This window comes from Perca fluviatilis, chromosome 8, assembly GCF_010015445.1.
Source record: "Perca fluviatilis chromosome 8, GENO_Pfluv_1.0, whole genome shotgun sequence".
Taxonomy (NCBI): Eukaryota; Metazoa; Chordata; class Actinopteri; order Perciformes; family Percidae; genus Perca; species Perca fluviatilis.
The window spans coordinates 17,978,132-17,990,862 of NC_053119.1; the positions used below are offsets into that span (position 1 = coordinate 17,978,132).

Below are 12,731 nucleotides of genomic sequence, written 5' to 3' on the forward strand. Positions count from 1 at the left end.
TAAACCCAAGAAACTCATAAGATTCAAAAGAAAAGTTTTCATTCAATAAACTCATAATATTCCACAAAGATTTGATTTCCCATTTCATCTCATATCGCACCATTTTTTTAGAACAGCATATACTATATTTGTTGCAAACTACAACCAATAATACAACTACTTTGGCAAAACCTAGTACTATAATTCAGTAGACTAAAATGACTAAAGACATACTGTTCAGTCCCATAAGCAGAGCTCCATCTATCTGAATTGCCTTTGCAAAAACGGCTGCTGTCCCTGTTTTATTGAATCTTAATATTTATTTTTTATTTGTATGGTGAAAATCCTATGAGAACAATGTTGTTTTTGAAGCCAAACAAAGTATACACAGTGGCACAGAGAAGACAAACACAGTGTGTTTAAAAAAGGAAGGCAAAGTAACTGAAAAGACATGCACAACAAAGAAAAACACACATTAATAGGTACATGTGTCACCACACTGCTTTAATGCCTTGAGCTGTTCAATGAAACAGTAAAATAAAATAAAAAATCAATTCATGACATGTGATCAGAGAAACATTCTTCAAGACCACGTTCCACAAACGCAACACACAGGCATTAGAGGAATCAAACCAACCAACAACAATTAATCATTCATCATTCTGGGAAAACACAACCTCACTCAGACTGCTCCATATCCACACGTGATAGATGTAGAACAAGACAACATTTGCAAACAAAAGTAGGCAGCAACCATCCTGTTATGCTGTTTTATCTGTGGTCCATATATACCAGTGTGTCCTTGAGTCTAAGACACCCCAGGACTCCAGGCAGGTCACAGGGCAGGTCTGGTCTCAGTGGGACTGTTTCCTCAGGCAGCGGAAGAGAATTAAATGTTTTCTGGCTACAGCAGGTGAACACCAGCAGGTGATAGCTGTCTTTAGCCTACACCACTGCTCCCAACACAACTTACTAAATCTCTCCCACCTTATCGCCTTCTCTTTTCTGGCCGCAAACAGTCCGACTCTTTATTTTCACCACCTGACCCATATACAAAACTACTTCCTGGTGGGTGCTGCTCCAGAAACGAGGTCCAAGCCTTTGATGCAGCTCCAGATCACTGGCTGAAAGGCTGTCACTTTAGCTTTAGGCCGCTCAGCATCCCACGGCAGCTCTTCATCTCCAAGCCTGGACGACACACTTTCATCACATTCACACCTCCTTCATCATGTGACCGGCTCATTCTGCCCTCTCACCAGCTATCTTCTCTGGGAATTGGCTTTTATGTGAGCACAAATACCTCAACTCAAACATAATAGCGGTAAAATAAACAGCAAATAAACTGTGGCATTGATTGTGTTGGAACTAAGTAGATGTTAATGTGCGCTTTTCAGCCCACTTGAGCCATAATATGATGGCTGCATCCACTTACACAAGGACTACTAAAGCTCATATCACCTACCTGAGCTGGGTGAAAGTAAAATTTACTGTGAAAGACAAAAAAACATGCTGAACCATTTACACGAAGGAAAAAGAGGGCAGATTTAATTTAAAAATTGGCACGCATTCCTCATTTCTACAGATGAAAGCTCGTAAATGAAAATGCCTGGAATCAGGCCTGGTATGGAAATCTAAAGGTATGAATAATGCCTCCGTCTCAATCATCAAGTCTGTTTTAATAAGGTGGATTAGCCCAGCACCTGCAGGCTGAAAGGCACACACGGCTGCACTCCTAACCAACCAAGAGTGGGACAAGAGTCCCTGGGGGCCCTGAACCTCACATCCTCCCTGTTGGACCTTCAGCTGTCTGTAGGAGTAAGCAGCAGCAGCAAACAGCTCAGGCTTGTCATTTATGCTCATGAATCCACCTCCAATGGGCCGGCGCCGCAGCAAGAGCAGCTGATTTACACACAGTTGGTAATCAGGGAATGGCTCTCTTGCTAATGAAAACTCATAGATCTATACAATAACAGTACTGATATGATTTTAGCTCCCATTACTCATTCCTAAATATGCAATCGGGAATAACAGTTAAATGCTGCTGGGAGCAGACAGCTAAAGTTAAGAATTTGAGATCAGATATGTTGACTGGGTCACTGCTTTCTCTGTCCTGACCTGGGAATAACAGCCTCCTGTATGCACATACACTATTCCTCTGCAGACATAAATATCACAAAGGAGTAAATAGATTCTTTCCTCCTGTCTGGCGTCAGTGACACTCCAGCATTTAGCTGATTGCAGGATGGATATAACAACCCCACCCCACCCCCTTCCCTCCTGGAGACCAGCTCTGGGAGCAAACCCCAGGAAACAGAAAGGCCAGCACAATGGTTTGTTTCAGCCTGGCACTGATTCATCATTCCGCTGAACAAGTCATAGGCGCACCAGTATAATCATGATTAAGGCCATAACAGAGAGCTCGGTAGACACAGGGGGGGATGCAACCATCCATCCATCCGCTATATTCATCAAGCAAATCACTTCCACTTCCAGCAAATGAAAAGGAATTCATTGTGGCTTACCTGTTCCATTGGCTGTGTTTGCTAAGAAGAGAGGATACAAAGCTGAGCAGCTTTGAGATAGACGTACATTGAGGCAAAACAGTTGAAAGATTCACAGTAAATTCTTTTGGACTAACTGGCTGTGAAAGCCATTTAGGAATAAAAATGAGTCTAAGTGACTAATTGTGGGTTTAGAAGTAAAATGCACTCACCACTGGAGCAGTCCAATCCGCCCCATCCAGGCTCACATTGGCATGTATCAGGAGACACACAGCGACCATGGACACACTCCTCTGTACACAAAGCTGAGACACACAGAGAAGTTTTCTCATCAGTGTAATGTATAATTGAGTTCACACACACACACACACATACACACATACACACACACACACACATACACACACACACACACACACAGTGTAAAACATCATTAAACCACCAATAAACAGCATGATGAAAACCACCAAGATAACGGCTGAAAGAAAATGGCCCATAAAATTGAACACTCAATATCTTGTGTAAATCTTAAAGACTAAGACTAAATTTTATAGCCATGACACTCATATTCAACATCCATCTCCACTACTTGACACTGAGCTAAATGATTTCTTATGAGATCGAGTCCTTGGTTAACATCGGTTTATCACATAGCTTCACTTTCCACAATGAGCTGTTATCAGCAGGCGTAGCCATGAAGGAACGAGCTGTAAATCCCCTCTAATTTGATCAGCCAGTGTTTTGTCATATAGTGATGGTTTAATGTCGCAGGTCCAGACACCTCAGTGTTTTCTAAGTGTGCAGTTTTCTTGATCATTCACATTGAGCAACACGGCACCCGATTGATTGGGTCTGCATTAGTATTCCTAGAAGCGTGCTCACAAGAGTTGGAGGTTTGGTTCAGCTGGATAATAAAGTGACCTACATGGGTTTTTTTGTTGCCACAGTGTCCTGTTTTTTGTGTGAACTGAAGGAAAAGTGTCACAAAAATAGGCACTTAGCATGAATAAATCTGTGGCAGCCAAGGTCAACTGGCCAGCAGGGTTAAGACAGACAGACTCTTATCTGAGAAATGAGACAGTCAGGCCAATATGATGAGAGAGAGAAACCCCGCCTGATGGGAATCAGCAGTCCACCAACACAGCCTGTGGAGGGATGCTACACAATCCAAGGGCAGCAGAACAGACAAACCATTGCCTTAACTGATCAGACTTCATCCAGAAGTTCTGCTTCTTTTGTTCTTTATTTTCCCTTGTTTTATGATCAAAAGTGTAAAAAAGGACAGCAGGAAAAGAACTGAATTTTGTTTAAACAATATATGCCCTGGAGGCGCTTTTGCAGTTCTGTGTGCAACACTATGGCGCTCATCCTGCAGGCAGAGAGGTCAGCAGAGTGCTGGCTGCAGGCCTGAACAGTGCTACTATAGATTATCACTCAATCAGGCTTCGATTAGGATCCACCGCCAGCGGGAGAGATGCAGCGGGAGAGGAGAAAGAGAAGTGAATCCCAAACACCCACGAGCCGGTGCTAATCGCAGAAATGCTCCCAAGGCAAAAATGGTAAACCAGAGATTGAAAGATAATTTAGGGCAGATTTCTGAGCGTCAGTACTCTGGCAGAAAAGTGTCTAATTGCAGTAAGCCAGCGAAAAGAAAAGGGAGAAGAGCTTGAACATTTGTGCTGACGAAGGTGCAAGATCGACTACCTGTAATCAATGAGTCCCCAGTATGCAGAGTATTCAAAGAGAAGAGGAGACAAATTCAATGTCACCATGGTGAGTTGATTTCGTTTACTTTCAATCAGCAAATTCTGATAAGCGAGAACAGGGAAATGCAAATGTGTCACATCCTTTATGTAAAAATAAAAAAAAATATATGGAAATTAAGTTTTGAATATGGGAGAAAGGATAAAGCGCACCCTTCTCCTGAGATCTGAACTGGTGTTCTGAAGGGATGGCATAATAAAGTAGGAGGAGGTAGGTCTTTCATTTTAATTGAAATTCATGAATCACTCTGCTTAACTCATGTCTAAGGTATCTGTTGGAGAATTGAGTCTTTCATCTAGATAAAAGGCTAATCCAACTCATTATGCAGAGGTGTTATCAGAACAGGGAACAATAGAGCTAATTGGTGATTGTCATTCAGTGTTAATACATTTAATATTCTTGCCCAGTCAAACTAAAATCTTTAAAAATGTCTGATAAAATAGATCTTTTTAGTCTCTAACTGTGTTACTCTCCCTGTTTTTGGGGAGTTTTTCTGCAGTCAGGAAAAAAAAGACCTGTCAGTACAATTCTGTGTTTGTGATTTTTATAGTAGCAGTGTTTTGTAGTACACTGGTAGGGAAAATGAGGTGAACAAAACGTGGAACATTATTATGAAGCTGATGGATAAATCAATCTAAGAGATATGCCTGCCCACAGAACATATCAAACAACTCCCTCCAAAGCTTCTTCCATGCCTCTATCTAGCACGGAGATGATTCATTTTAAAACTGTGTCTTTGAAGCATTAAAAAATGCAACAAAGCCAGAAATGAAAATTAAATCAAAGGCACAGAATCCCTTTCTAGAAAAATCTCATCTTCCCGATCATCAAAACCTAGATGTGAAATATGCTAGAGTATTGGCGCCTGAAACTTTATCAGAACCCAACTAATTCTGCCGCCACAATCATTTTTTGGAAATTACACTGCATCCCTGGACAGGCAAGAGTCATGCAGAAGTCATTTGACCTAAATGCTCTGGAAAAAAGAGACTCATAGCCCCGCATCTCCCGTCAGCCTCTGAAGATATTATGAGCTGTTGTCATTAGTGAGTTCCCCTCATGCACAACTGTAATAACCATGCTTATTAGGAGGGAAATGACTTACTCCCCTCTTCTACATAGGCTAGTTACAGATTAAGGTAATGACTTACGACAGATCAAAGGTCATTGAATTAATAAAGACCTCTAGTTACTTCAAACTCTAATTAGGGAGAAACAGATCAAAGTTCAATTTATTGTGGGGAGCTTTGAGAATATTAGACAATTACTTCCAAAAGACAGAGTGAAGCAAAACAACAAACTACAGAAAAACATCCTAAAAGATATTGTTGCTGATTTGGTGTCAGAAGTGTTCTCCTTTTGTGTGTTTGTGGGATAATTCATATCCCCAGATTCATTGGAGTTAATGTAAGTGTTGATGTGGTGCCATATGACCAAAAAAACAGGAAGGATTAAAAGGCAAACGCTCTCGAAGCATTTTGGACTTTTAATGAAAAAGACTTCATGAAAAAAAACTACAGTAAACTAACAATACACAAGGGGAAGGGGGTATTTTACATTTAGTAAACAACAAAGGGTCCTGAAATAGACGACTTGAGTTAATTTTGCGTCGATTTACTCTATAATGCCCCCTTTTGTCACTGCTTGCAAAACAGCTCGGGGGGAACAAATCTCTTAATCCTGGTGGTTAGAGTGCTCGGATTAAAAAGGGTAGAACAGTTTGCAAAGGCAGCAGAAAGCAAAACTGCCCTCTTGGCCCCTATCAACTCAGTCTCCCCACTTCACCTGAAAGAGGGTTTAGGGGAGGGTGGCTGTTTTCACTCTCAGCCTGACATAATATCAAAATTAAACCTTTTGTTCATACTGGAGAGACACCTCCACAGTTTGCAGATTTACCTGGTTAACACCCTGAAAAGACTGTTAATGAACAAATAGCTCCATAGTCAGTCAAATGGTTAATGAATACATTATTGATCAATCTGCGCTCCCCTTCTTGAGACCCCCGGATAATCACACCAGCTCTTATTCTTTGCTGGCTGGCTTCCCGGTGCTCAACTTCCCTGAGGCTAGCCAAGCCTAGACAAGGACAAGCTCAGCTGTGGTCAATGAGCAAACCCACACGGCTGCAGTCACTGTATCAGTAACTCCCTCATGTTGCAAAAGATCTAGGAAAATATTAAAGTGTGATTCTAATCTTATTTAAAAGGGAATAAAACATTAGGTAAAGCGAGAATATAAAAAAAAACGCAACTCTCAGAAGCTATATGTTCTGTCTTTATTTGGCCAACATGCAAAAATATTCAGTTTGATGTGTGTGAATAAAAATAGAGATCAATGACCATTAATTAAGCTATAAAAACGACAGGGAAGGATTGTTATCAGGACATTGCTACAGTCCAATTTCCACGGCTTCTGCTCTTTTTATGTTATTGAATTCTGGTGTGGTTTTATGGTGAGTGCTATGTCTACTCAGTCTATAAGCAGGAGCCTCTTGGCTCGTTAATTTTTCTCATTGTTATACAACTTCGATTAAATTACTTGTGCTGGAAGAGTGGAGCAGAGAGCAGTCTACAGTGCCTTCATGGTAAATCATGCTCAATCACCTTAAACTGAGTAAATTCCCATGGATGGTGGCATACTAACAGAGAAGCTAGTGGTGCTGTGTTATGAGGTGTTCATGATAAAGAGGATCAGACTGGAGTAGGGGCGACAAGAGGCGGAGGGCCTACGGCGGCCTGGCGGGGAGTTGTACCTTCATCTTCAAGCCACCCACTGCAACGATCAATCCTAATATTTACTCCCGTTCTGTAAATGTCTCGCTGACGTAAACTGAAATGTTATCATCGAGGAAAAAGGAGTTAAAAAAAGGATACTCACGAACACACAAGTCTCCACTCTCAAAGTAACCAGGGCAACACTGTGAGCGGCGGCGGTACATGGTCCTCACTCCCCGCCGGTAAGCCGTCTTATAGCTGATCCTGGAAAAACAGACACACGAGACAGCTACGTGATGTAAAGAGTGACCCTTTCCGAAGGGCAGTAAAACATATAGAAGGTAAAAGAGAGTTGTACCACGATTAGTTTTTAAAGTGCAACCAAGCCAGTGGAATTTTGTTTAAAAACACCTAAAAGTCAGTATTTGGGAGGTGACCATAAACCTTAATGGAGTAATTAAAACATTTACAGTGAGATGATGACAGTCAAAGGCATCCTGGCTCTGAGCATTTCACTGTCAGCCACATTAACAAGGACATTTACTGTGGCCTTCATTGACTTGGCTATGATTTTGGGGGACAGTAAAGGGTGAGTCACTCATGAAACAAATATGGGGACAAATAAGGAGGCTTAACCAAGTGTACCTGTGCCTTGTGCATTTAAACCAGTTGAGGATGTCTGTACATCTGGTGTAGTAGATCTGGTCAAATGGGTGAGCGTAGGATTCCTGGACAGTCACAGCGTAGCTAAAAGACAGAAATTATGACACCAGTGGTAGAAAGAAGTACTGTACCTAAGTACAATTTTGAGACAATTTTATATAATAATTATTTCAATATACATTTCAGAGGGAAATATTGTACTTTTTGCTCCACTACTATTATCTGACAGCTATATTTACTGGTACATTTTTAGATTTTAAATTAAAACGACCACAAATTCGCAATAGCTTCATGTGTTCATGCAGTCACGCACACACACACACACCCTCACAAACACGTGACCTCCATACAAAATTACAGCCTCCTAGGGCGAAAACTGTAACTGCCAAAGGGTGGGCAATATTTTTTTGGACCAACCGACTGACTGACAGATGGTTTCAATTAAATAATTTGTTTGAGCACCAAAGAAGTTCAAGCATCAAAAAATGTCACACAAAAAAACTAAGATGAGACAATATTACAAAAACAAAATACTAATTTGTGTAGCAGAACTACTTTGTCATGTGTCTCTTTGGAAGGGGCCTGACCCCTGGGTTGGGAACCACTAGACTGAACTATTAAATTGTATATAAAGTGATTAAAATTTGCTTAACCTTGAGAAGCTAAAACAGTAAAATGCTGCTTGCACATTGATACATCGGTATAAACAATCAATATATCAGTCACAGGAGCCATTTTTCTGCAGAACGATTACTTGGCTTTGATACTTTAAGTACATTTTGCTGATAATAATACTGCATTTGTAACATTTTGAATGCAGGACTTTTACTTGTAATGGGGTATTTGTACATTTGTACTTTTATTTTAGTAATTGATCTGAATACTTCTTCCATCAGTGGAAGACACTGCTGCAATCATAGTAAACATAGCTGGGAACAGAGATTTTTATGCTCCAAAAAAAAACAATAACAGCACACAGGTTATGTCAATGGTTACAGTCCCAATGAAAGTAATACACTAACTTTGATATGCAAAGAAAGGACTTGAAAGGAGCTTTCAGGTGATTCATGTTAGTGAAATATGCAGCCAGAGGCAGTCTGAGGATATTGGAGGACCTCAAAGCCATGAACACAGCCCACTTAGGGATTCATTTCAATGCCAACAAGGTGGAACCACGATCCCTAAGTACACTCACCTTGGTCAGGCAATAATCCAGATAATATATCTTCACAGTTTTCTTTCCTCCCCTTTGCATCGAGGACAGAAATTATTCCTGCTTATTTCTCATAAGTGACACTGCCAAGCACAACTAATAATTATTCAGGCTCTATACTGATGTGATTGATTGGGATGAGAGTACACTGATCAATTTGCCTGCGCATTTCATTTGAAGCTGCAACTCCTCCCATCTCTCAAAGCTTGGCGACATGAGCTGTGTGAAATCGATACAGCTGTATGGACTTTGAGAATAGATCTGGAACTTTAGTTAAATGCGCTTGTAGCAGGTACATTATAAAAATTCCAGATTGACAACATCAGTCCTGGAAGCTGGCGCTGCTTAACTACAGCAGATTCTCTATTAAATCTAAAATTCAATGTACTGTGGTAAACACATGCGGATAATGCTCACCTCTCCCAGTGGCTGCAGACATTGGGGTCATCCGGGTTCAGACTCCATACATTAGTGGTCAAGCCCAGAACAAGCAGCAGGGCTGGCAGGGCAACAGATAACCCCATTCTTCACTCTGAGAGGGGGACAGGGAAAAAACATAGATGGTTTGTCGTTTGACTGTAACTTGGATCAGTTCTCATATTGGCCTTTCAAATAAGATCCTGTTTGTACTTGGAAATGGTACATCTCCTGTAATCTAACCACCTTTGAAGTAGTTTTTGAGATAAGATTATGCACAAAACACACGCTTATGCTTAAGGGAACAGTTTAACATTTTTGGAAATACGCTTATTTGCTTTCTTGACAAGAATAAGATGAAAAGATTGATACCACTCTCATGTCTGTATGGTAAATATGAAGCTACAGCCAGCAGCTGGTTAGCTTAGCTTAGCCTAAAGGCTGGAATTAAGTGGAAACAGCTAGACTGGCTCTGTCCAAAGGTAGCAAAATCTGCCTACCAGCACCTCTAAAGCTCACTAATTAGCGTGTTATAAATTGTTTGTTTAAGCTGTACAAAAAACTGCGTAAAAAAATCATTAGGCAAATAATTACTGAGATTTACCATGTGTTTAGACAGAATTTGAGGCACATTTTAGAGGCCACCAATTTGCCCGAGGCAGTGCCAACTAAGGCTAAGGTTATAAGCTCTATAACTTCCTGATAAGTTCTGAGATAGGTGAGAGGCTAAACTGTAAATAAATATGCACACAGTCATTACATTGGATGTTTGGGATGAATATGAAATTTGTATGAATGACTTAAGACGAAATTTAGCTTCACTTTCTGTCTGAACACACCGGCAAGTGGATTTGGTTTCCTCTGGACAGAGCTAACCTAGCCGTTCCCCCCGTTTCCAATCCTTATGCTAAGTTAAGCTCACTGTCTCTTGGCTGTAGCTTCATCGTTACCAAGAAAGTAGTATCAACCTTCTTGTCTAACTCTCTTCAAGAAAACAAACAAGTGTATTTCCCAAAATGTCAAACGTTTGCTTTAAAGTAGTTTTTAAGCTAGGACTGTTGCAATACATGCCACTGCTTGTCTAACATTTGCTCAAATGCTTTTCTCCTTCAGTAAGACCTTCAAAAAGCACATCTGCAGAGATGAAGCCTCCCTGTGACAGTGACAGAGATGCTGATTTGTTTAGACCAGCAGGTTATTTCATTAGACCTATCGGCAGAAGAAGAGTGCATATGATCAACGGTGCATGACAGTGATGGATTCACTACACAAGCAGGTCTTACCTTAGCTCATCGCTACCGAAGATAAAGGATGTATGACACATGAATGACTGACACACAACATATCTCATACTTCAGGTTAATACCTGAAGGCCACCATCTCCATCAGCATGTTATGTGTGGTGATGTGTCTCAGGAACATGATGTGGCCTCATGAGAATAATAAAACTCACATATTGTTGTATTATAAACAACAAACACATGATAATTAATATAAGGAAACTGACTTGTCTATGTATATTTGTATGGCTATATACATTAGGCTGTGTGCGCTGCATGTGCTTTACTGGGGTATATGGGATGTGTTCAATATTTCTGAGTGACTGTATCCAATAACACAGACATTCACATGTTCAGCTAATCGTCTGCATTGATAGCTTCATGTAGTTCACTCACATGTGAAAGAAAATCAATCAGACCTCCACTTCCTCTAAGTAGCAGTTCATCTGAACAGGCAAAGGTTAAAGTCATGTTCATTTCCTTAACAGGATGCTTAATCAAGATACACACATGTAAAAGGCTACAGCTGCTTTCATATTCAGGCCCTTCTCTGAAACAATTCTGTTAAATACTACAGGGACCCTGCTTGATTGACTAGAAAGCTTTTATTGCTCCTGTGATTAGACCACCACCCTCAGTCATTTCTCTGAATGGCTCTGGACAACCTCATAACTTGTCATGTCACAGTTTTGCAAACCCCACAAGCTCTCAATCACAAGCTTGCAGCGGGAGACCGAGAGGTGATAAAATTAGGATTATCCTGAATATGTGGCAAGGTAGCCAGGACAAGCAGTCGGAGGCACATGGTCTTAAACCCACCTAATCCTACAGCCTGTGGTCCCTGGGTGTTTTTTGTGGATGCTGAGGGGGCTGTAGAAGCACAAAGTGACAGAAGTGCAGCTGTGCCCAGACACACACTCACTGGGAGAGGTGATGACAGGTCGCAGATCTGTGGAGAGAAGAAAAATAATGAGCTTATGATGACACATGCTTCCTTTGCATGCTCTCAAGCGCATGTGCACACACAAACTCATAAATTTCTTATGGGATCAAGAATCTCAACAGGGATATAGTTCACACAAGCTGCTCTTGAAAGGCCAATTTACTCTGCACAGCCTCCACATCCGACCACACAGTTTCCGGTGTCCCTCCTACCTGGTATCCACAGACACACTAAGTTACACATACGAATAAAAGCAGACATTAACTCAAGGGGGCCCAATACAATGAACTCTGTTCACACTTCAAACACTACAAGTGGCTTGTCCACAATGTGGCAAGATGACATTGTGTGTGCTTACTAACAAAGCCTACACAAGGGTTATTGCAATGATAATGCAGGCATGAACAGAACATTGATGTGTTTATCATCTCTTTCATGATACACTGCTCTTAATGATTCCTCCAGAAGGGCAGAGGTCGGGTTTTTGATTCTTCTGTCCTTCATGTGCTGTCGTGCCTAACAGGCTACTATTTTTGACCATTGGCCGCACTTTGCCATACTTCCTCGTAACACAACCTGCTGCTGCAGGAATAGCAACACGGATTTCGGTGCCTCATTCCGGTGCCACTGATATGCCTGCGCTTCTCTCTGATGCTCTGAAACAGACGTTACAGGCAACAAAAACATCGCTGCACATGACGCTAGTTAACACTACACTCGACAGCAGCTAACGTTAGCCTACCGCTAGCTAGTAGCTGGATTAAACACGGTTACAATGCTGACAGCTAACGCTAAACGGTGTAAAGTTTGTCTATATTTCACTGTAGAGGATTCCAACACCGGGATGTAACAATCTGCAGCTGCCATTGTCGGAAAAACACAGATGGTGTGTTCAATGAAACTGGTAAATACCTACAAAAAAAAAAAACTACAGCCTCGTGGTGCATTCAAAGTTATTGTTAAATGCCCTTTTCCCATCTGGTGGTTGTTTTTGTTGTTCAACAGCTATTTACTAGTGAAATAAGTTATTGTTATAGTTATTACATAATTATTAAATCATTTAATTTTGACCATATGGCCTTAGCAATAAACAAGCCATTCTTTAATGTCACCAACTGTTGTTTAGTACCCTTCTTTTTTTTAACTTTCTTAAAAAGTATCGGTTCAGGCACCGTTAAGGCACCGGTACTGTTTTAAAAGTACCGCTTTAGCACCGGTATCCAAACCAAACAATACCCAACCCTAATATTGACTCTA

At 41.0% G+C, this 12,731-nt stretch overlaps 1 protein-coding gene across 5 annotated transcripts in view; it reads right to left on the bottom strand.

The window, feature by feature from the left end:
- The window catches only part of megf11 (multiple EGF-like-domains 11), a 74,326-nt gene that overhangs the window by 45,927 nt on the left and 15,668 nt on the right, over positions 1-12,731 (bottom strand). For all 5 annotated transcript variants that reach the window (XM_039809895.1, XM_039809894.1, XM_039809893.1 and 2 more), the window contains exons 2-6: positions 11,351-11,480; positions 9,252-9,366; positions 7,604-7,705; positions 7,122-7,222; positions 2,693-2,785 (exon numbers count right to left, since the gene is read on the bottom strand). In XM_039809895.1, the coding sequence (XP_039665829.1) occupies positions 2,693-2,785; positions 7,122-7,222; positions 7,604-7,705; positions 9,252-9,358 (403 nt within the window). In that variant the 5' untranslated portion in view covers positions 9,359-9,366; positions 11,351-11,480. The remainder of the gene's footprint in view (positions 1-2,692; positions 2,786-7,121; positions 7,223-7,603; positions 7,706-9,251; positions 9,367-11,350; positions 11,481-12,731) is intronic.